General features: G+C 42.3%; 1 protein-coding gene across 1 annotated transcript; it reads right to left on the bottom strand.

The window, feature by feature from the left end:
* Window positions 1-1,403: 1,403 nt before the first annotated feature.
* Window positions 1,404-24,180, bottom strand: LOC133619462 (NUAK family SNF1-like kinase 1). Its single transcript, XM_061980501.1, has 7 exons — window positions 23,807-24,180; window positions 16,274-16,394; window positions 13,217-13,368; window positions 12,071-12,136; window positions 8,739-8,858; window positions 8,488-8,620; window positions 1,404-2,644 (listed from the first exon to the last, which is right to left on the bottom strand). Exons 1-7 carry the CDS (start codon window positions 24,059-24,061, stop codon window positions 1,572-1,574), a joined length of 1,920 nt encoding a protein of 639 aa, XP_061836485.1. The 5' UTR covers window positions 24,062-24,180; the 3' UTR covers window positions 1,404-1,571.
* Between the last annotated feature and the right edge of the window lie 743 nt (window positions 24,181-24,923).

The following is a 24,923-nucleotide window of genomic DNA, read 5'->3' as shown; positions in this document are numbered from 1 at the left end:
AAAAATAATTGAAAAATCACAATGGAAACAAGAATTGTTCAAGTGCTGACATGAAAATGTGACAACATTTTTAAAACTTTTAAAATGTTAATTTCTTAGTACAACATGTTAAATAACATATATAATGTATCATGTTGCTTGTACAGCTCTCTTAAGCAGAAAACAAATCAAGCAGGAATCTGCTGCATGTTGTGATGATGGAGACCCATGCAATTAATCGTATGTACCCTAGATGGTGCCAAAGAGCTATGGCCAGCATGGTGCATGGTTTAGTAATGTGTAGGACAGAGATATTAAACTAAATGGTTTTGGGGGGCACACTTTCAGAAAGCTAAGGACCCAGGGGCCGGATGTCAACCTTCACTATTAGTCTTATTTTGTATATTTTGCAGAACCCCCTTGACAATCTCAATTTTTTTAAATTAAATTAAACCAATTGGCTGGCTGGCCTGGGAACGCCTCGGGGTCCCACAGGAAGAGCTGGACGAAGTGGCTGGGGAGAGGGAAGTCTGGGCTTCCCTGCTTAAGCTGCTGCCCCCGCGACCCGACCTCGGATAAGCGGAAGAAGATGGATGGATGGATGGATAAATTAAACCAATGTCCTGTATGTACAGTAAACATTACATTTAGGTTAATTTATTTTGTCAGTGCGCTCCATTGTTTTAAAGGACCTTCTGCATGAAAGCTCGTCAAATGTCATCTCTATGACAGCACTCGAGTGTTTTTCACAATCTGCTGCAAAAATGTGAGTCTCTCACAAGTGTTTTGAAACTGAACTCGTGGGCCACCAGTTGAATAGCCCAAATGATGAAAAAGAGAGGACCTAAAATGGAGCCTTGAGAAACACTAGTATAATCAAAAAAGTTAAACAAATGACTACAGACTGCCTTTAAAGTACACAAGCTACAGCAACGCCTTGGTTACATAAATCACATTACAAACAGTAACTGCCAAAAAGGAGAGGACTTAAAGGGTGCCTTGAGGAACGCCCCAGTTATGTAACTCACAAGTTTGGACCCCAGTGTTCTATGTCTGCTCGTAAGGTTAAAATGCCAATGCAAGGATCTACCAATGTGTTTACAGTGGTCCAAGTTCCTCTATACAACAGGAGCACTTGAGTGTTTTTAGGAATTTGCGGCAAAAATGTTTGTCTCTCCAGTTTTGAAATTAACACGGGGGCCGGCATGGCGACATTTCCTAACGGATGGTAGAATAGCACTGGTTTAAAAAGAATGTTCTCACAAAAAAACAATGATGTCAAACCAAAACATTTCAGTTGTTCATAAGATAAGATGGCACTGCAGTGCAAAGTTCATTTAGACCAGAATTAGGTGTAATGCCTAAACAAAAGTAAGCACAAAAAAAACATGCTGTATTTGAGTCCAATCTTTGGAAACTCACAATGAAAATGCCAGTGATTTATTCTATCATCAAAAGTGCTTTACACGAACGGTACAGTAATCACTTTGTACAAACACCCACAATGCAGTTCGTTAACTCTTCTAAAAGATGGGCGACCAATTTTGACCAGGAAAGTGCAGCTGGACTTTAAATCAGCAGGTTGTGGAGCGTCAACTCTTGGACTCATGTCCTTCATTTTCTCCTGCCACAGCTCTCAGGTCCTCTGCTGATTTACATGTGCTGTGGTGCACGTCATGGGAAAAAAACCTTTGATTTGATTGTGTGCTTAGGTCCAGCAAGTCGAAGGAGTCGCTGGAGAAAAGACTGTCCTCGCTCACCACGCTGGATGGGCGACTTTGGAGACTATCAGCGCCCGCTTTGCCCTGGAGGAACTGCTGCAGAGCTTCCGGGAATGTCGTTTGGTCGGATGATGGCAACAAGTGGTGTCCGTCCAGAAGGTCCAGGCTTTGTGAGAATTTGCCGTTACGTTTGAGAATGCCCTTTCGTCTTCTGACTGCCTCGATATACAAGGTTGGACTTTCATCTGCTGCCTGGACACAAGTAGGCTGCTTGTTGGAGAACAAGTCACCCTCATCGCCTTCTTTGACTCCTGCTCTGGAGGAGTCATAACCTAAGGCTCCTTCATATAGGTTCTTAAGTATACCTTTCTTGGGCATTTTAGAGGAGGGCTGGTTGAACGAGCTGGTGGAAAGGAGGACCTCAGCATGTGTTTGACAAAATAGCTGGGAACTTTCTCTTGGCGGGCTGTGCAAAACAGAGTCAAAACTAATTTGTGGTTTGAGAATACTTTTGGGTTTCTTTCTTTCCACGGTGGAGGTGGAGGAAGAAGCTACTGCACCACCACATGCTCCTTGTGAACTTGGGGGAATGGCGTTCTCCTTGCGAGACTTTCTTACACTGGCTGGTCCTCCTCGCACTCTTGCGCCTCCCCCTCCTCGCTCAGCCCTGAGAGGCAAGCTGAAGTAATGTGCATTGGGCGGACGGCGGATGAACTCAGAAGAAAAGGGCCCTGGGTCAGCAGTCATGTTGTTGACAACCCGATTCTGCCAGTCAATGTAGCGAGCCAGCAAGGGGGAGGGGCAATCCGGGTGTGCAGCTGAAGTGCAGTCACAAACACTCTCCTCGTAACCCCAGTTCACCCACCAGTGGTTGGCTACATCCTCAATGGTGGCCCTCTCATCCACGCGTACTGTCAACAACCAGTCGATAAGAGCACAGGCGTCTGGTGGAAGTCAACGGTACGTCAGCAAAATACATAAATAATTATATGATTAAAATGCACAATAGATAAACAGCACTGTCACATACCCTAAACCAGGGGTCGGAAACCTTTACCACTCAAAGAGCCATTTTGACCCGTTTCACAAAATAAAGAAAACAATGGGAGCCACAAAACTTTTTTGAAATTTAAAATGAAATAACACTGCATACAACGTTTTTTTTTTTGCTTTGTGCTATTTATAAACCAGGGGTCTCAGACACGCGGCCCGCACCTTAATATGAAAATGTAATGTTAGTGCGGCCCGCGAGTTTTATATGAATGCAGCTTGACAGCATCACACTTGCCAAACCTCCCAATTTTTCCGGGAGACTCCCGAATTTCAGAGCAACTATTCTCTCGAATGTCTGCTGATTTTCACCCTAACAACAATAATAAGGGCGTGCTATGATGGCACCGCCTTTAGCGACCTCTACAACCTGTACTAACAGCTTGCCAACCCAGTCACATGTTATATGCGGCTTCTGCAGACACACATAAGTGACTGCAAGGCATACTTGTTCAACAGCCATACAGGTCACACTGAGGGTGCCCGTTTAAACAACTTTAACACTCTTACTAATATGTGCCACACTGTGAACCCACACCAAACAAGAATAACAAACACATTTCGGGAGAACATCCGCACCGTAACACAACATAAACACAACAGAACAAATACCCAGAATCCCATGCATCCCTAACTCTTCCGCCCCCCCGCACCCCCTCCATGCGTCGGTTGAGGTGGGCGGGGTTGGAAGAGTTAGGGATACATGGGATTCTGGGTATTTGTTCTGTTGTGTTTATGTTGTGTTACAGTGCGGATGTTCTCCCGAAATGTGTTTGTCATTCTTGTTTAGTGTGGGTTCACAGTGTGGCGCATATTAGTAAGAGTGTTAAAGTTGTTTATATCACAACCCTCAGTGTAACCTGTATGGCTGTTGATCAAGTATGCCTTGCAGTCACTTACGTGTGTAAGCAGAGGCCGCATACTACATGTGACGGGGCCGGCACGCAGATAGCATGGTGTAAAAGCGGACGCGAAGACATGTTGTAGAGGACGTTAAAGGCAGTGCCATCACGGCTTGCCCTCAATACTGTTGTCCGGGTGAAAATCGGAGAATGTTTGCCCCAGGAGATTTCCGGGAGAGGCACTGAAATCCGGAAACCTCCCGGAAAAATCGGGGTGGTCGGCAAGTATGCAGCTGAGCCACATCAGAGTGATCAAAGAGCTGCATGCGGCTCCGGAGCCGCGGGTTGCCGACCCCTGCCCTAAACGATATGCACACACTGGCACACTATACACCGTACAGTGACACAGTGGTATCTCCAAAATGAAACTCTCTAAATGTCAGCCCAAATGTTCATTAAAAATATGTCACTCAAAAGAAGACATTTTCACTTGCCAAAACGCTATTTTACTTGTTTTAGGCAGGACAAGTAAAATGTTCTTGTTTTGTCGGCAGATTATTTTGTTCATTTTAAAATCAAATTTTTGTTTGTTTGTTTGTTTTTGTTATTTAAAAAAAGAAAGAAGTGTTTGTTCTTTTTAGAACAGCATTACTTAAAGGGGACCTATGATGATTTTAATCTACATTTAACACACTTCCTTGTGCTCTAGATAATATGTATTGGATATTCTTTGCTGTAAAGTTTGCATACATTTTGCTCCACAGTCACATTGTCACACTACCTGCGTAGATGTCTGCAAGATGTTCGTTTGTGGGGGCGTTACCTTTAGATTGCAATGGAAATCCTTGATGTTGCTTACTCACTGCGCGTATACGGCAGCAAACAAGAGAAGCTTTTGTAACTTGTAACCGTTTTATTGTAGTTTTTAGACTAATTAATATTACACAAGATTCTGTTTGCATCGAGAATTGCGTTGAATCTGTTACGATCCGCTGCCCGGATCAGAGTTTGTTTATGTTTGTGTCACGTGTTTTCAGCACCTTGAGTTTAGTTTGTTTCTGTTGCCATGACGGCAGATTGTGCGCACCTGCCTCTGGTTAGTGTTCGGGACACGCACCTGTTGCCCGGGCGCTAATCAGAGGGCTATTTAGTCTTTGCTCTGGCCTCACTCTGTCTGGCTTCATAGTTTGTTCCCATACAACTGATGACGACGATTATTTCATGTTCCTTAGCTGCTAGTTTTCACGCTATGCCATTTTGCCTGCTAGCTCCCACGCTAGTCCTTTTGTTTCTTGCCTTTTGTGCTACATGCATGTCTTTTTGTTTATCCACCGTATGATTTATATTTTTAAATAAATCATATTCGTACCTGCAAGCTGTGTCCGAAGCCGTCTGCATCCTTGGGAGAACCACACCCGCATCACTATGCGACCCAGTCGTTTCAGTACGAAGCCAGCAGAAAACAATTCTCCCGCACTGGCTAACGAGGAGTTGGACGAAGGTACGCTCATGGTGTTGCGAGCGATGGAAGCCGAGACGCTTCGCTATTCGACGGAGGAGAGGTCGAAACTCATGTGGGGACCTGGAGGCTCTCTTATCCCCATCGATTCCCTCTGGTCGGAAGACATCGCCGCTACACCGCAGTACCGTGCGCGCCGTCAAAGACGGAAGCCGGCCAGGAGGTCTTTCCCTCGCCGCCAAGACGCGCCGCTCCTGCAAACTCCTCCCCCGGACCGAAGCAAGCTACATGCAGCTCAAGCTCCCCCTCCTCAGATGTTTGGCAACCCCATCGACCACTTCGCCAAAAAATTCTCCGATTGGGCTGTAAGTCACATGGACAGTTGCAACAGTGATGTCATTTCATTGGCGCCTCCCGAAGAGGTAACTCCGCCCTCTTCTGATGACATCATTGAACAAGACTTTTTTTTTTCCCCTCTTCTAATTCCTTCTGTCAGCCAATACCAAATGACTTTCATTCTAAGATAAGACATTATCAGGACATTTTTATTAAGTGTAAGTCTAGTCAGTCACATTCTGATTTTCAAACTCCACCTCCAGTGACTTTGGTTCCGCCCCCAGTGACTATTGCTCCGCCCACTGCACATATTTTCTCCCCCTGTTCTCTCACCCAATCTCAAGTGGGGGGTGAGAATAGACAATTTGGACAATTTAAAGAGGAGGAGTATACCCCCCTCCTTACCTCCCCCCACCCACCCTTGAAGACGGTTCCAAACCGCAAAGAGCGCGTCTGGTATCCGCGTCTTGAGGGGGGGGCTAGTACTGGGAACTGTGCTAGTGCGGTGGCACAACTTCGGCGTGCTAAGCCGCAACCTCCTGCACGGCCACCGCCACCAGTTTTTCGGTGTGCTAAGCCGCAACCTCCTGCACGGCCACCGCCACCAGTTTTTCGGCGTGCTAAGCCGCAACCCCCTGCACGGCCACCGCCACCAGTCTTTCGGCGTGCTAAACCGCAACCTCCTGCAAGGCCACCGCCAACAGTCTTTCGGCGTGCTAAACCGCAACCTCCTGCATGGCCACCGCCACCAGTCCTTCGTCCTGCTAAGCCACAACCGCCGGCTAGGCCACCTCCAGCTGCACCTCGGCTAGCACCTGTTCCTGCACCTCGGCTGACACACCAAGCTTCGTCTCCTGTACCTCCACCACGCCAAGCTCCACCATGCCAAGTTCCTCGGCTGGTTCCCACACCAGCGCCGGCTCCACGGCTGGTACCCACACCAGCGCCGGCTCCACGGCTGGTACCCACACCAGCGCCGGCTCCACGGCTGGTACCCACACCAGCGCCGGCTCCACGGCTGGTACCCACACCAGCGCCGGCTCCACGGCTGGTACCCACACCAGCGCCGGCTCCACGGCTGGTACCCACACCAGCGCCGGCTCCACGGCTGGTACCCACACCAGCGCCGGCTCCAAGGCTGGTTCCCACACCAGCGCCGGCTCCAAGGCTGGTTCCCACACCAGCGCCGGCTCCAAGGCTGGTTCTCACACCAGCGCCGGCTCCAAGGCTGGTTCTCACACCAGCGCCGGCTCCAAGGCTGGTTCTCACACCAGCGCCGGCTCCAAGGTTGGTTCTCACACCAGCGCCGGCTCCAAGGCTGGTTCTCACACCAGCGCCGGCTCCAAGGCTGGTTCTCACACCAGCGCCGGCTCCAAGGCTGGTAATCACACCAGCGCCGGCTCCAAGGCTGGTTCTCACACCAGCGCCGGTTCCAAGGCTGGTTCTCACACCAGCACCGACTCCAAGACCAACCCCTGTCCCGGCTCCAAGGCTGGTTCCCACACCAGCGCCGGCTCCAAGGCTGGTACCCACACCAGCGCCGGCTCCACGGCTGGTACCCACACCAGCGCCGGCTCCACGGCTGGTACCAGAACCTGCGCCGGCTCCACGGCTGGTACCAGAACCTGCACCTGCTCCACGGCTGGTACCAGAACCTGCACCTGCTTCCACGGCGAAGTCGGCTCCTCCTGCCTCCACGGCGACGTCGGCTCCTCCTGCCTCCACGGCGACGTCGGCTCCTCCTGCCTCCACGGCGACGTCGGCTCCTCCTGCCTCCACGGCGACGTCGGCTCCTCCTGCCTCCACGGCGACGTCGGCTCCTCCTGTTTCCACGGCGACGTCTGCTCTCTCCTCGTCTTCGTCTCAGCGACCTCGAGTGGTCTGGCTGCGCAAGCGGCGCTCTCGGAGGTTTGTTTATGGACGCCAGTGGCGCAAACAGCAGCGACACCCGAGACGTAGTCGTAGAACTCTCCGGCTGCTGAACTTCTGGCGCCACTCACGCCCACCTTCACGCCCTTCACCTTCACGGCAGCGGCGTTCCACTCGCCGCCGCCACCTGACTCTTCCCCGGTGGATTCGGGGACACGTGGCCTGGCGACCCACCACCAAATCCTCCCTCCACCCTCCCTTGACTCTCGAACTATTTCTTGTTTTTTGGGTTCTAGTTTTATTTAGTGTCAAGGGACATCTGGAATCTGTCCTTTAAGGGGGGGGTACTGTTACGATCCGCTGCCCGGATCAGAGTTTGTTTATGTTTGTGTCACGTGTTTTCAGCACCTTGAGTTTAGTTTGTTTCTGTTGCCATGACGGCAGATTGTGCGCACCTGCCTCTGGTTAGTGTTCGGGACACGCACCTGTTGCCCGGGCGCTAATCAGAGGGCTATTTAGTCTTTGCTCTGGCCTCACTCTGTCTGGCTTCATAGTTTGTTCCCATACAACTGATGACGACGATTATTTCATGTTCCTTAGCTGCTAGTTTTCACGCTATGCCATTTTGCCTGCTAGCTCCCACGCTAGTCCTTTTGTTTCTTGCCTTTTGTGCTACATGCATGTCTTTTTGTTTATCCACCGTATGATTTATATTTTTAAATAAATCATATTCGTACCTGCAAGCTGTGTCCAAAGCCGTCTGCATCCTTGGGAGAACCACACCCGCATCACTATGCGACCCAGTCGTTTCAGAATCAAATCGAATCATGCGCTAATGTAAGATTTACATCCCTATCCAACATTGTAATGCCATTCAAAAGTCAAAAATCATTATAGATCCCCTTAAGGACAAGCAAATTGGCTATAATCGAAATTGCTTGGTAAGAAAAAATATATTGTTAGTCACAAAAAGTAAAAATAGATCTCCCTTGACGTACTGTGACCTCTTCCTTTCTTGCTTGTTTATACATTTACTATGTGCTATACAACCACATCATATCCTCCTGAGAATAAATGTCACCTGTTTTTGGTCTGTTCCTTTTGTCAGACTTACAAATTTGTATTGTGAAAGGTAAATGTTCTGGTACTCAGGAGGATATAATAAAACACTATGTCACAGTAAAGTGACATAGTAATAATAAACCAACAACTAATGAAGTGTAAGGTGCACCTGAGGGGGGGTTGGGTCTTCGGTAACGACCTCGGCATATCTGCTCTGTAAGCGCAGAGTGACATGCTCCATCGAAGGGCATACTGCTGTACACCATCGCATACAGCAGCACGCCCAGCGCCCAGCAGTCCACCTGAAGAACACGTGCAAAAAGTACAACTCATTAAACAGGACTTTACAAAATCACTGCTATGATCATTTAGGTTTGTTGAAGTTAAATGTGTGAAGATGCTTCAAGTTTTCTGACGCACCTCTGGTCCCTGATAGGGCAGTCCAGTCACTATCTCTGGGGAGGCATACAGTGGACTTCCACAGTAGGTCTGCAGCAGAGTGCCTCTATGGTACTGACTGGAAAGCCCAAAGTCAGCGAGCTGCAAAGTGAGCCAGGGTAATGGAATTACTGTAAATTAATTAAAAATCATGCTACTTTAGTATAATATCACTCTACTCCTGGAATGTCAGGATCTATTTAGACTTAGACTTAGACTTAGGCAAACTTTATTGATCCACAAGGGAAATTGTTCTATTTAGGATAAATATCTGAACTTGAAACTGACACTTTTATAAAGGAGGCATGCTGAGTTTATGTAAGGAGAGGAGAGCCAAAGATGTTTGACTGCTCACAGTCACGTCATGGAACAATCTCTCACTGCAGGCCGTACACAAACATACTGAGGCTCCTCTTTATCTGTAGAGATTATTAACATGCACACACTTACACGCTATCAGTGTCTCAGCTGGTAATAAAAATTCAATAATTGCAGGCAGGTTGAAGGATGACACTTTATAGCTCACAACAACCGTGAATAGATCCGACACGTCACTTGTGGCTTTTATTCTGCAAAAATGTATCCAAGCAACTACAGATGTTGTAATGTATGTTTTTAAACATACTATAGTGATTGTTTACACAGACATTTGCAGATAAGCATATTTAATATTTATTTATTTATAATAGTGCAGGAGTGTGAAACTTTTATTGAGGGTCACAACGCAATTGTAGCTGCTCCCACAGGGCTGCTTGTGACAGCAAAATATATGAAAATGAACACATGATAGCCTTGGTACACAATTTACTTAGGCAACTGTTTTTGATTATTATATGATTTACTAACAGATGGATGAATAACTTGTTTTGAAATCATAAGTCAAGGTGACAAGAAGATATTTTGGTGTAATAGTGTAGCACATTTTTCTGTCAAAATTGAAAGAAGAAATACTTTAGGCCAAAAAGTCCTTTAATATTTTTAGCTTTTCACTAGCTAAAAAATAATGTGGCAGGCCACGTAAAATAATGTGGCAGATCACATAAAATAACGTGGCGGGCCACATTAAACGACATGGCGGATCGCATAAAATGACATGAAGGGCCACGTAAATGACGTTGCGGGCCAAATAAAATGATGTGGTGGACCACCATAAATGACGTGGTGGACCACATGAAATGACTTGGCGGTCCACTTTAAATGACTTGGCAAACCACATAAAATGATGTTTTGGCGTTTCTGGGTGTTGTTGATAAATGGCTTTTGCTTTGCATAACTTGCACTTACAAATGTAGCGACAAACTGTTCTTACTGACAGTGGTTTTCTGAAGTGTTCCTGAGCCCATGTGGTGATATCCTTTACACACTGATGTCGGTTTTTCATGCAGTACCGCCCGAGGGATCGAAGGTCACAGGCATTCAATGTTGGTTTTCGGCCTTGAAGTGATTTTTCCAGATTCTCTGAACCTTTTGATGATATTGCGGACCGTAGATGGTGAACTTCATAAATTCCTTGCAATAGCAGGTTGAGAAATGTTGTTCTTAAACTGTTCGACAATCTGCTCACGCATTTGCTGGCTTTTGAACTTTGCGCCTATAACAGTCCGGATGGTTCTTTTCCTCTTTGGTCCGGAGGACACAATGTCCACATTTTCCAAAAACTATTTAAAATATGGACTTGTCAGACCACTTTTCCAATTTGCATCAGTCCATCTTAGATAAGCTCGAGCACAGCGAAGCCGGCGGCGTTTCTGGGTGTTGTTGATAAATGGCTTTCGCTTTCCATAGTAGATTTTTAACTTGCACTTAAAGATGTAGCAATGAACTGTAGTTACTGACAGTGGTTTTCTGAAGTGTTCCTGAGCCCGTGTGGTGATATCCTTTACACACTGATGTCGGTTTTTGATGCAATACCGCCTGAGGGATCAAAGGTCACGGGCATGCTGTTTACATGCAGCGACTTCTCTAGATTTTCTGAACGTTTTGATGATATTACGAACCGTAGATGGTGAAATCCCTAAATTCCTTGCAATAGCTCGTTGAGAAATGTTGTTCTTAAACTGTTGGACAATTTGCTAACGCATTTGTTCACAAAGTGGTGACCCTCGCCCATCCTTGTTTGTGAATGACTGAGCATTTAATGGAAGCTGCTTTTATACCCAATCATGGCACCCACCTGTTCTCAATTAGCCTGTTCACCTGTGGGATGTTCCAAATAAGTGTTTAATGAGCATTTCTCAACTTTCTCAGTCTTTTTTGCCACTTGTCATTTTTGAAACATGTTGCAGGCATCGAATTCCAAATGAGCTAATATTTGCAAAAAAATAACAAAGTTTACAAGTTCGAACATTAAGTATATTGTCTTTGCAGTCTATTCAATTGAATTTAGGTTGAAAAGGATTTGCAATTCATTGTATTCTGTTTTTATTTACGATTTACACAACGTGCCAACTTCACTGGTTTTGAGTTTTGTAAATCACCCCATGTACTGTGTAGCATACAGTAGAGTATTTTTTAAAGTAGTTTAGTTTGGCACTATAATACACATTAAAACTTCCACACCGAACATCTGTCACCTCTTGTGAGGTCTACCCAAAAGTAGTACGGACTCATGGAGGTTTTACACACAACCAAACCACAATAAAAATCTTCAAAAGGCTAACAATTTAAGTTACTGATGATTATTTATATCTTATTTTGTCGACAAGGATGTTATCAATTACAACTTTCAACTGGAATAGTTCAGTATTCCCAATTATTTTTTAAGTAATGCATACTGTATTTTAAATATTGGGATATTTAATATTTTGTTTGATTATAAAGTAATCTCTGAGTACAAAGCTGACTCAAGTCTGATATTACCAAGTTTGTATGTTTGTGTTTAACCTCCAACCTTCCATTAAGCATACTGTATATAGTGCAAACAAAACATAGACATGCATAGCACAGTCTTGGTCATTTCTTGCAGAGCGCTGCTGTTTAATAGCTAGTGTGTTGCACCCGAGGTTAGGAAACAATGAAAACTAGCTGAGCAGTCAGCACACGCGTCTGATTTATGTTGGAACACGTTGATTACTGCGATTGTCAGTAGATTTCTTGCATTCTCACAGCTGCCATAAATGGAAAGAAATAATAAGGCAGAAAATAAGTTCTTTGTGTTTTAGCCTTGAAACTTGTACTGAGCTCAACAACCTAAATGTATCGGTCAGCATGTAATAGAGCTGATAAATAATTAATAAATATGACCCATTCTCATGAAATCATAATACATTCCACTCTCATCATCTAGTTTAAGCACTCGTACTGCATTTACACACCTTTACGGTCAGATCTTCATTCAAAAGAATGTTCTCCAGCTTGAGGTCTCGATGCACAACGCCATTCTGCAAGAGACCACACATAAGGTGCCGCACCCATCAGGTTCCTTTCAGCATGCAAATATAACAGTGAAAGGCCTCCTGAAGTTTGCCAGATTTCACATCTTTTAAAACCACTGTCATTCCTCTTAAGCATTGTGCTGCACGATCATGTGATGAACAAAACAGAAGGCCTTGAGCAGGACTTGTAGATTGTGACTTAAGTGTAAGTAAAAAAAAACAATGACCTCACATAATGGTCTGCCCAAAATAAGACAAAGACAACCGGAGAAAAAAATGTCTAAGGTACCAAAATAAAAAGAAAGCAAGCAATTGACACTGAATTATTTTCACTCATGCACAGAGCCTTTAATAATCCTTCCATGCGCCCTGCATAGCTGAGCGGCACATTCAATAATTCATTCATGTGTTCCATTCTATTTTGGGGCAACTCGTTCAGTGCACAAGGAAAAGAAAATCCTCCAATGCGAGGGTTTCATGAAGAACCAAAGCTGTTAAAATGACTCACACTTTCACAACAATACACTTGTAGATTAGTAGGATTTATACGTTTCTGCTCAGATTCCTTTTCAGGCATAGGCGCTGATGTCATGTAAACAATATTACAAACCAAAGGAAGAACCCCTTCATTTACCAGGCCTATGCCAGTAGAACTAAAGCTCATTATAAAAATGTGCTAGTTCAATGTGTTAGTGTACGCATAAAATCTCAGCCTAATGCTCTCTTAACCCAAAGAGATCCAAAGTCAAGTTTTTCCGCAGTATTAGGATCAGGATTTAGCAGATTTAGTGGTACTGTATGGTTGCATGGTTGAATAATTGAGCTGCGTGCAATTCAGCTTGTGCCGAACATATTAAATTACAGCGTGCAAGGACACATGCATTCATTGTGTTCCCTGTGTGTGTGTGTGCGTGTGCGTGTGCGTGTGCGTGTGCGTGTGTGTGTGTGTGTGTGTGTGTGTGTGTGTGTGTGTGTGTGTGTGTGTGTGTGTGTGTGTGTGTGTGTGCGTGCGTGCGTGTGTGTGTGTGTGTGTGTGCGTGCGTGTGTGTGTGTGTGGGATGTTTGTGTGTGTGTGTGTGTGTGAACCTTGTGGCAGTAGTGGACAGCTGATGTGATTTGCCGGAAGATGCTTCTGGCTTCTGTTTCTGTAAGTTTCCTCTTCTCCAGGATGTAATCGTATAGCTCTCCATTACTGGCGTACTCCATCACGATGACAATTTTATCCCGGCTCTCGAACACTGCATTGACACAGCGGACACATTTAGAGGCAACTCTGCTTGTGAGGAAATAAAACTGCAAAGGCCATCAAAAATGAGGGTCTGAATCAATATGACTCTACTAGAACAAACTATTTATTGACATTTAAAGGATTCACTTTTCTTATAACTTGACAACTAACCTAACCTAAAAACTTGCAGTGTGTGTTATTTTTGGTCATCTTTAAGATCTACCGTAACATCATCATGCATTGATCATCACTGGTCCCTCACTGGCAATTAAACTGCAAGGTGATCTCATGGGTCCAGCATGTACATACTGAACGCATACATCTTCAAAAAAGACAAATGCTGCCAACTGCATACAAACTAAGACCTATAATTAACAAATAATCTTGACTATTATCTTGTCATGCGTTTTAAATAGGGCTTTCCAAATGAAAGTGTTGCAATTAATCACACAAAATCATTGCTTTAATAATGTATTCACCCTGATTAATCAGACACTTTATTTTGATTTCACATGCTCCTTTACCCTCACTGTGGATGGTAACCTGGAAGGTGGCGTGGGTTGTTGTACAGTCAGTGACCAGGTCAATGCATACACCAATGCAAACATGTGTGAGGACACTCCTACTGGTGTGCTCGCTGGTAAATTTCACTTCAAAATACACACAACGGGACTGTAGATAAATAAATAAATGATTTGTACTTGTATAGCGCTTTTCTACCTTCAAGGTACTCAAAGCGCTTTGACACTACTTCCACATTTACCCATTCACACACACATTCACACACTGATGGAGGGAGCTGCCATGCAAGGCGCTAACCAGCACCCATCAGGAGCAAGGGTGAAGTGTCTTGCTCAGGACACAACGGACATGACGAGGTTGGTACTAGGTGGGGATTGAACCGGGGACCCTCGGGTCGCGCACGGCCACTCTTCCACTGCGCCACGCCGTCCCTTAAATCTGCTACCAACTTTTGAATGAATAAATGATGTGCATTCAAGAAAAAGATTCAAAACTTGTTTGGGTATGATAATCTGACATCGAAATTGTATTTGTGTCAAAATATTGGGGTCTTTTTTAATGTCAATTTAAATTATGCAAGCAAGTAATTTACTGCAAACAGAATTCAAAAGTGTGATTAATCAGATTTCAACCTATCCCCAGGTGCATGTCTTTGGAGGTAGAGGAAGCCAGAGTACCCGGAGAGAACCCACAAGAAGAACATACGAAGACAATGACCCGGAAATCGAACCCAGACCTCCTTGCTGTGAGGCACTAGCGCTAATCACTCCCACCGTGGTGCACCAGTTTTGAGTGAGAGATTGAAATGAATCATAACGGCAATGTAAAAGTATTTAAACATTTTTAAAAATACATCAATATTCATAATTAGGTATGTATATTGTTGGGATTTTAGCGATACAAATATCAATATCGATATTCCTTATTGGTGTAAATAAAGATTTTTTTCATTAGCATTTTAGTAGCACAGGAGGTTGTACACCAACAACATCATGTAACATCTCACAGCAGGGAAGTATTTTATAAACACCTGCTTTTTAATCAATCAATCCATCAACGTTTACTTATATAGCCCTTAATCACAAATGATTCAAAGGGTTGCAAAAGCCACAACGACATCCTCGGCTCAGATCTCACAAATCTTAAACAAGTTAACTGTGTTTGCAGTGCAAGGTGCAATGTAGTCATCATCTTGTAAACACCACACAGATCCATAACTGTTTTTCTATTCATTACAAGGAAACTCAGCAGGAAATAATATTTATTTATGGCATTCATGATCAGAGCACATACCTTTAACATGATTTATCATATAAAATATATTATATATATCAATACAGTCATTTTGCATGTTAGGTGGTTGTGGATTTAAGCAAGGTGTGTTTTGATGCCACGCAAACATGGCGCGATAGAGTGACGTCAGACGGCGGCTGGAGACCTGTCAGCGGATGCATCTTGCTTCTGAGCAACTTTATGGATTATTGTTTTACTTAAATTTTTTACTTTTTTGAGTGGATTAACATTGGCCTATGGGTTTACTGGATCGCTAAAAGGAAGGTTGATAAAGCACGGTAGTGGCGATCCTAAGTAAAGTACATTCACTTCAAACTCTCATTAGCGTGCATAACTTTGATGGACTTTTGAGGAGGAAATATTCTTGTGTGACAAACGTTTGTGTGCTGTTGTTTCCTTATTTGGGATTATTCCAAGCTGATTATCAGATCCTATGCGTGTCTTTTTTTGATGCTTCGCAGCGGCACCTAACGTGAACATGACAGTGTTACGACGATCAGTTGCATTAGGGTGCTTTCACCTCAAAGTCTCCAAGACACAAAAAGTCTCCAAGACACAAAAAAGTCTCCAATACCTCCAGAAAAAGTCGCTAGATTTGTCGCTAGTAGCTGTTTATTAAAAAAATGTCGCCAAGAGGATTGGAAAGTTGCCACTGGCTGCATAAAAAAAATGCCAATAGCTGTATCACTTGTCCAGAATCTTAACGGTAGTCCTGGACCGACCCAAAATACCGGTACTCGATGTACATTCCTATTTATAATGGTTCTTCCATTATATATGGAAGTACTAATTGATACTGGTATTTATTGTACTGTATCATATATTTTACAGTGTTTATGTTGTGATATCTTTTGAACATATCGAAAACCTTGCAACTGTTAGTGTGGGTGTAATGTAAACCGCCTGGTTCAGTCACTGCTTTTCTGTTCCGCCTGGGACTCCAACCTGGGATGTTTGGCATGAGAGACGAACGTGCTAGCTACCGAATTAAAAGCCTGAGCTTTACCAGCGTACACAAGGCCCAGCCACACTGGCTGGCCTCCTTTACATGGGCATACTTGAAAATATATAATAATGTGATTATAAGATTTTGTCCCTACCCTCGTGGAAGCGTATGATGTTCGGGTGCTTGAGCGACGAAGTAATCTCAATCTCTCTCTGGATGTGAATTCTGTCCAAGTCGTCTGTGATGTGATCCTTACGGATGGACTTGATGGCCACCTGAAATATAAATCCTAATTAATTTACCGTAATCTACTTTTAAGTACACAGCATCAAAAACAGCAAGTGTAATACAATGTGTTAACCAAAATTATCAAAAATAAATAAATTGATGAATTCACCACATTTTGTTTTTAGAACTAAAGTTCAAACCAATTAGTTAATTCATTTTCTATTGGAGTCATAAGTGCAATCATCCATTAGCTGAACACACACACAAACACAGACAAAGCATTAAATGGCTGTAGTACACATTCAGTACTGTACACAATTACAATTTCTGTGTATTAGGTATGATTATGTGGGTTTAAAAGACTGGATGGAGAACGTGATAACACTAAAGTGGGGGAGGTGGACAGCTGTGTGGTTTACACTCATCCCGAGCACTCATTGTACACCAATTTAACCCCCCACCAGGGAACACACGCAACCCCTAAACAGACTACCCAGCATGAGCCCCTAAAGCTCTTTGGATAGTGTACCTCCATATATGGCCAGTCCATTTAGAAACTAAATAGAAGTAATACTGTCATTATGAACACATACATTTTAATGACATCCTGTCTTCGCAGAGCTAAAATAAAATATTTAGTTTTGATTCATTCATGGGTTGTTATGTTTTGGTGTGGCGTTGTTGGATGTGACCCTAGGATGCAGAGACGGCAGGCAAAGTACAGGTAAAATTTGTTTATTAACAAAACGTAAGAAGTACTACAGCAGGGAAGTGCACAGGAAGCATTGGGAATTCTATGTACATTTAGGTGCAAAGCAAAACACACAATGATCCAGCCCCGTCCTGAGGACAGAGCTGGCATAAAAAGCATTCTGATTGGCAAACAGGAACAGATGTGTCCGAATTGCCAGGACAGAGCTGGCATAAAAAGCATTCTGATTGGCAAACAGGAACAGATGTGTCCGAATTGCCAATCAGGAACAGGTGAGGGAGCCAGCGCTGAGACAGGAGAGGTAGTGGCAAAAAGGAGGCAAACACAAAATGGAAATATAAATAAGAGCGCTGGACAGGAAATAGAACTAAATACTAGAAACTAATGATGATTGTGCAGAAAATAGGCCTGGATTCGCAGTCCATTTTCTCCCTTTGTAGCTTGCAGCTTTGATGTAAGCGACCTCGCTAACTTAGTCTAACAATAGCTAAGCTACAAGAATTGCTACTCTTTCAAAAAGTAGTGAAGCTACCACCAAGCTACTGGAAAATATAGTTAAGCTACTTAGCTTTGCTACATTTAGTTTGTTACTGCCCATCACTACACGAGAGACATCCTAACTACACAAGTCTCTCATGGGTGAGCAGGCGTTTTCTTTGGGGTCACAGCTATGCATTCTAAGCTAAAAGTAAACATTTATGAGACATTCTGAGATACAAAATCATCTGCTTCAGGGTCTATTTTAAAGTTTTATTATTAGTTTTTAATTGTCTTAATGGCCTTGCACCTTCTTATCTCTCTGACTTGCTTTTACCGTATCAACAATTGCGGATCCTGAGGTCCCTGGCACTAGCTTTTAGCTTTACCAAATACCAGACCCACGGCGAGGTGGCATTTAGCTACTATGGCCCCGACTTGTAGAACAGCTTGCCAGAGAGTCTCAGGACTGTAGAGACCGTTGAAATTATTTTTAAAAAATGGCCAAAGACAACACCTTTTTAATCAGGCTTTTTACTGATCATCTTAAACTCTTATGTTGTTTTAAATTATTTTATTGTGAATTAAATAAATTAATATTATTAATCATTAATATTACTATTATTCTCTCAATGTTATGTGTTTATTAACGTAATATTTATATTACTTATATTTTATTTGTATATTTATTTTATCATATGTTTTATACTACTTTTTAGATGTCGTTAATTTTAGTTATTCTCTAGTGTGGATGCCTCAAAGGTGGCGTTTTTCCTCAAATCCCCAGTGCCATGCCATGTTTTGTTTTTGGTTTGTTATTGTCAATAGTGATGTGAGTGTTTGTGTGTTTGTTTTCTTCTCTTCTATATTTTTTGTACAGCACTTTTTGTTTTGCCACTTGCCTGTGTATAAAAAGTGCTATATAAATAAAGTTTGATGATGACAATGCACATGCTCCATTACCCCCTACAGTTATGCAACCATGCAAACACACTCCTGAGCATGTTACCTTTTTCAAACGGATTTCATAGTTATTTCTTAATGTGTGGGGCTTAAGCATCCTCTTTACAGGAGACTGATGATGCATCCTTATTAAATGAGGGGATTATTTTGGAGGGTGTGTCAAAGATTAGCCAAAAAGTATTCGTTGGCTGATATAGAGAAGAGATGGCGAGTGGTGAGGCTTGGAGGGCGGGGGGCATCATCATGTGGACGCTTGCTTACTTGCGCGTGCATCTTTTCCTGACCCAAATACTGCTGGGTGCATCGGCTATGTGAAGAAAGCAATATAACGCACAAATGGTGATGGGGGACTTTGTAGGAAGCTTGTGGTATTAGGAGAATATAGGATTAGGAAAGCACAGAACAGAGTAAGAAACCTATTTCTGGGCATCAAGATGCATTTTTTTCAAGTGACAAGTGTGTCCGTGTATATGACCTCACTCATGCGGAGAGAAATGTGTGACATATGTGTCATCTCTAAGTGTGACCTGGAAAAGTACTGTGTTCCTCCAACTAACAATATATCATTGTTCATTCAAATAACGTGTGGCATATGAGATCACAGCCTGCAACTAAACAAGTGGGAAACCTTAGCTGATATTGTATACAGTTTGTGTTTGTCATGCAGACGTGATAAGATATTCCTCTGCATTGTTCAAAGGACATGACTAAATCAGGGACACAGTGGACAAGCTGTATTGGTGCACTATTACAGAAGAATACAATATGAATGCATAATACTATCTAAAAAAGAAGTGTCCTAACTTTTTATCTCCTAAAAAAATCCAAGAATTAGGGACATTCTGATATGTTTCATTTTCAAAACCAATGCAATATGTAGATTTTTTTTAATAGAAAAAAAAATGCAGACTATTATTAGTGTCATATGTAACCTCAGGATGCAGAGACAAGAGGCGGCGTGCAGGTAAAATAATATCTTAATAATGTTAATAAGATAGCACCAGCTTCAAAGAAACAAAGGTCCACAAGTGAGTCAAAAAACTAAATGAACAGAAAGCCATTAAGGAACCAAGGCAGAGGCATACAACTTACAAGTAGAGGGGAACAGGAAACAGAGAACAATGAACCAGCGCCGCCTGACAAACATTGCTGTCCTAAAAAGACATGTGAATAACAACCATGTATGTGTGACATGTGTAATCAGGAGACAGTTTAGGGGGACACCGCTCAGGCAGAGGTAAAGTGGCTGACAGTGGAGACAAACAGGAAATGCATGAAAAGTATGAGTGCTGGACAGGAACTAAATAACAAAACACAGGAAAACAATACACACAAGTCCAACCTGTCATGAGCTGTTGTGACAATTAGATTTAACATTATATGTTTTTACGTTACATTACACCTGTTTGCTCTTTTGTTTCATTCAAGTTTTTTTTTAGTAATACAATTTAAAAATGTGCCAGGGGACATTAAAACATTTAATGCGGATCATAAACGACCCACAGGCCGCACTTTGGACACCCTGATTCAGCAGGTCTGCAAGATGTTCTTCAGTCTATCTGTAAGAACAATTTGAAATTAGATGACCAATAGTTATCTTCTATCCCCATGTGGTCACTATCAAAGAACAACACTCTCTGTCTTGTTTCCAAAACTAATGTCTGTTTTGTTGCAAAGAATCCTTGGCATGTGCCCTATGCTGGTGCAAGGAATTCAGCGTTTACCCATGCCCTGCCAAAACGATTTGCCCCACTCTCCATTACTCATACACGCAGTCCTAGTGCGGATTCTTTAGGCCTCCATCAATGGACTTCCCACCACTTGCATTCTCTGCCCTAGCCGGGGAAATTGCTCCAGTTTTACTTCCAACGGTCTCTGCACACAAAGCATAATCCCTGTCACAGTATGTTTATTTACTAAAGACACAGAAAGGCATTTGGGGCGGATGGAGTTTCTTTCTCTTTGTGTTTGGATCACAGCAAACAGATTAAGGTCTGTCTTTGTACAGACATCTAAGTAATCTGCCACCATATTTTGTGTTTAGCCTGGTTATTAAAATGTAATATGTGTGTGTCCATTGTGAGGGAGGCCTATTGTGGAAAACTGTATCCCATTGTTCAAGTGCTGAGTGAGTCAGTCCACAGGCATCTCAGCCTGGTAGCACAGGAAGCAAGAGCAGCATTGTAACCATGAGCTCACAAACACAAACACTCACATATATTTGATACACTCAAAGAGAATGGGATGTGGTTGGGAGTATACCGGTATGTTGCCTAAAGGAACATTGCACTAATGTACACCAGAGACAAAATAATTATTGGACACCATAATAACTGTTGTGTAAATGACTGTAGTTTATCAAAGGCTACAAGGATACAAGACAAAAGTATAAGTTCCAGAATGATTGATTACATTTTGGGGTCGATTGCGTACACGTGTTTGGCCCGTCACATTATTTTAGGTGGCCGGCGAAAGCCAGTAAATTTCTGACTATAAGACAATACTTTTTTCCTGTGCTTTGAACACTGTGGCTAGGGGTCAGCTTTCGTGTTATAAGTGACTATGTATTAATTACTTTTTTTGCGCTTTTAAAAAATGTTTCACATTTTTTGTTTTTTTTTACCTGTGTAATAATTATTAATAGTACACCTCGTCACCTATAACACAAAGCTGATACTAAGTTTTGTCTTTAAACATATGTAATGTCTCTTTTTAACATTTTTTTAATATAACATTTATATATCAAAATGGCCCCCGCATACTTTTTAATATGAAGCTCTTGTTGGAAAAGTTGCAACACAGTATTATTAATATATATTCCAAACATGTTTGTTAGAATAAAGTGCTTCTCCTCTGACTCGGTCCTTCTCAAATAGTGGGGTGGTCCCCTCTGAGGTGGCGCTGTGCGATGCAATGGGGAGGCACATGTGACCTCAGGGAACATGCTTTTTTTTGCCGTATATGACAAAGAATATGTCGAGCGCTTGGCTTCATTGTGACTGCGGCGGGAGATGTGGAACAAATGTGTTGTTTTCTTTAATGTTAATAAAGATACAATGTTATGCAGAGGTGTACTTATAGACAAATGCTACTATTTATTGTTGTGGTGGAGAGCATGGTGGGGGTGCAAAATATTTTCTTCTTCCTGTGGCGTGAGGGCATACCAGAAAATACTGTAATCAAGAAAGCACTGTCCTGACTTATGATTTTGAAAGCAAGTACGTTATCCATCAATTTGTACGTAAAAAAAAAATGGGATAATCAAATCCATAGCGAATTGTGTAATAACATATTGAGACAATTATACATTATAATTTATACATAATCACTGAAAAAAGCGGCCCCCTGGGAGCAGCCATAACTGCAATGTGGCCCCTAATGAAAACGATTTTGACACACCCGAGAAAGAGGAATACAATTGGATTCTTGAACTGTAGTACCACCTCAAAAATTTTGCTTGTACTCGCGTAAAATTGGGTTTCGAGTTCCATCCATCCATCCATTTTCTACCGCTTGTCCCTTTTGGGGTCGCGGGGGGTGCTAGAGCCTATCTCAGCTGCATTCGGGCGGAAGGCGGGGTACACCCTGGACAAGTCGCCACCTCATCACAAGGCCAACACAGATAGACAGACAACATTCACAGTCACATTCACACACTAGGGCCAGTTTAGTGTTGCCAATCAACCTATCCCCAGGTGCATGTCTTTGGCAGCGGGAGGAAGCTGGAGTACCCGGAGGGAACCCACGCAGTCACGGGGAGAACATGCAAACTCCACACAGAAAGATCCTGAGCCCGGTATTGAACCCAGGACTACTCAGGACCTTTGTATTGTGAGGTACATGCACTAACCCCTGTTCCACCGTGCTGCCCGGTTTCGAGTTCAAAATGAATATTTCTACAAGAATATTATTTGAATTAAATTCCAGCAAAAATGTGGTTAACACATTTGTGTTTGTATGAATATTTCATTTTTATGTGTCTGACATAAATCTAAGGTATGGTATTAATTCATTTTGAACAAGCATACAATTACAATGTGGAACATCACATATTTCCAATTTCACATTTCAACTTGTCCAAAAAGGAGTAGGAAGAAACAGAGTTTATTTAATCCAACATATTTGTCCAATTCATGTACTTAATCTGTAACACAATAACACATATATCAATAAGGTTAACATGAATAGAACATTAATTGTCATTCACATAATTTTCTGATGTTGTAATAGCAGCAGATTTGATTTGATATAAAAAAAAATATATGTGCCAAATCCGGCCCGAGTTCATTTCAAAACTTGAGGGACAAGCGTTTTTGCTGCAAATATTTGAAAACACTACAGTGCTTCTGTTGTATAGAGGAACTTGGACCACTGTAAACACATTGGCAGATCCTTGCATTGACATTTTAACCTCGCTAGCCAGTACTCTTGTGATTTACATAACTGAGGCGTTCCTCAAAGCACACTTTTAAGTCCTCTCCTTTTAGACAGTTACAATATTTTATAATTATAAATAAAGATTTCTACACATAGAAGTAATCATCAACTTAAAGTGCCCTCTTTGGGGAATGTAATAGAGATCCATCTGGATTCATGACCTTAATTCTATACATTTCTTCACAAAAAAAGAAATCTTTAACATCAATATTTATGGAACATGTCCACAAAAAATCTAGCTGTCAACACTGAATATTGCATTGTTGCATTTCTTTTCACAGTTCTTTTTGACAGACATTTTAGTGAGAAACCTGAGTTTGTGCTTCACTGAGTTTATGAACTTACATTGATATTTTGTTGAAGTATCATTCAATAAATATATTTATAAAGGATTGTTGCTATTTTTAGAATATTAAAAAAAATATCTCACGTACCCCTTGGCATACCTTCAAATACCCCCAGGGGTACGCGTACCCCCATTTGAGAACCACTGCACTAGAGTGCTGTTAAATAGAGATGATCTTTGACTAGCTTTTTTGCAGAGGGGCCTTAAAAACAGTAGAAAATTCCAACCCCAAAAAAGGGACAAGCGGTAGAAAACGGATGGATGGATACCAAAATCAAATGTATACAGTTTCTTCGGAATATACAAAATAAGTCCAAAATTGAAGGGATACATTGTGTGTATAAAGGATGCTAAAACTATCCCAACTGTATATCAAGCTATTTGAAGAAAACATTGGCTTTGTGTTATATGTGACAAACAAAAATGTTTTGTGGTACATTTCTATCATTCATGGTTATTCTTCCTTAAAAAAAATAACTATTGTTTCGTCAGTGTAATGATAACATATCTGTTCAAACACTCACAGTCTTCAGGCTGGCTCTCTCCACCGCCTTCTTCACTTTGCCATAGGCGCCCTTCCCCAGCGTCTCCATCAGCTCATAGCGGTGTTTCAAGTTGTGTTTGTGCTGGTGCTTCTTCACCTCCATGTGTGGCCGGCCAGCCGCCTCCATGTCTGCGTCCTCCAACCCGCCCGGCCTGGGAGGGTCTTTCGGACAGCCGAGGTTGGAGCGGTCCCCGGTGTTCACTGCACCTCTGCTGTCCTCCTCACGTCTGCCCATCCTGAGGGCGAGACGACACACTGCTTCACGCTGCCCATTCAAAAAGCCTCTTGGAAGTGACAAAGGATACGGATTTTGGAAAGTATCACAGCTGTGGCAGTAAACTTTAACAGGGGATAGCCAAGGGGTCCCGGTGGGCGGAGCCTCGTCATTCCAAAACCAGCTGTCATAACAGCAGTGGCGAATCTTGGCCAGGATGCAGTGCCATACAAGATCCGGCAGGTGGTGGTATTTTCTTTCTTTCTTTCTGCATTCTTACACGTTTATATTATGGACGCTCAAATGGGACAAAATTAAATAAATAAATACATGTTTTTTATAATTACTTAAAGGTATCACTAAATCATTTAATTTAGAATATTAATTAATTTATTGTAAGAGTACATTTAATTAATTCCTAATTTAATAATTATTTATTGTTTTATATGTGTATTTTTACATATGTTTTATATATGTACATTATATATATATATATATATATATATATATATATATATATATATATATATATATATATATATATATATATATATATATACATATATACATATACATATATATAATATATATAGATATATATAATATATATTATATATAATATATATAATATGTATTATATATATATATAATATAATTGAGAGTAACTTGTAGCTTAGCTTACTACATTTTCCAAGTAGCTTGCCCATCACTGCTAACTCGTCAGGGGTGGGGCGGGGGCCGTGGTTGGGGCGGGGGCGTGGTTAGGGACGTGGTTAAGAGGGTAGGAGTATATTTACAGCTAGAATTCACCAAGTCAAGTATTTCATATACAGGTAAAAGCCAGTAAATTAGAATATTTTGAAAAACATGATTTATTTCAGTA

The sequence above is a fragment of the Nerophis lumbriciformis genome, linkage group LG01 (genome assembly GCF_033978685.3).
Source record: "Nerophis lumbriciformis linkage group LG01, RoL_Nlum_v2.1, whole genome shotgun sequence".
NCBI classification, from domain to species: Eukaryota; Metazoa; Chordata; class Actinopteri; order Syngnathiformes; family Syngnathidae; genus Nerophis; species Nerophis lumbriciformis.
The sequence above is the reverse complement of the archived record's forward strand: the minus strand, read 5'-3'. Positions and strand labels throughout refer to the sequence as shown.

Excerpts from the sequence above, each read along its gene's own strand:
- LOC133619462 (XM_061980501.1), bottom strand. The coding sequence starts at position 24,061 with ATGGGCAGACGTGAGGAGGACAGCAGAGGTGCAGTGAACACCGGGGAC. Across the intron at positions 12,137-13,216 it reads CTGTCCACTACTGCCACAAG|AATGGCGTTGTGCATCGAGA; the intron begins GTTCACACACAC and ends GGTCTCTTGCAG. Across the intron at positions 2,645-8,487 it reads AAGACCCAACCCCCCCTCAG|ACGCCTGTGCTCTTATCGAC; the intron begins GTGCACCTTACA and ends GACTTCCACCAG.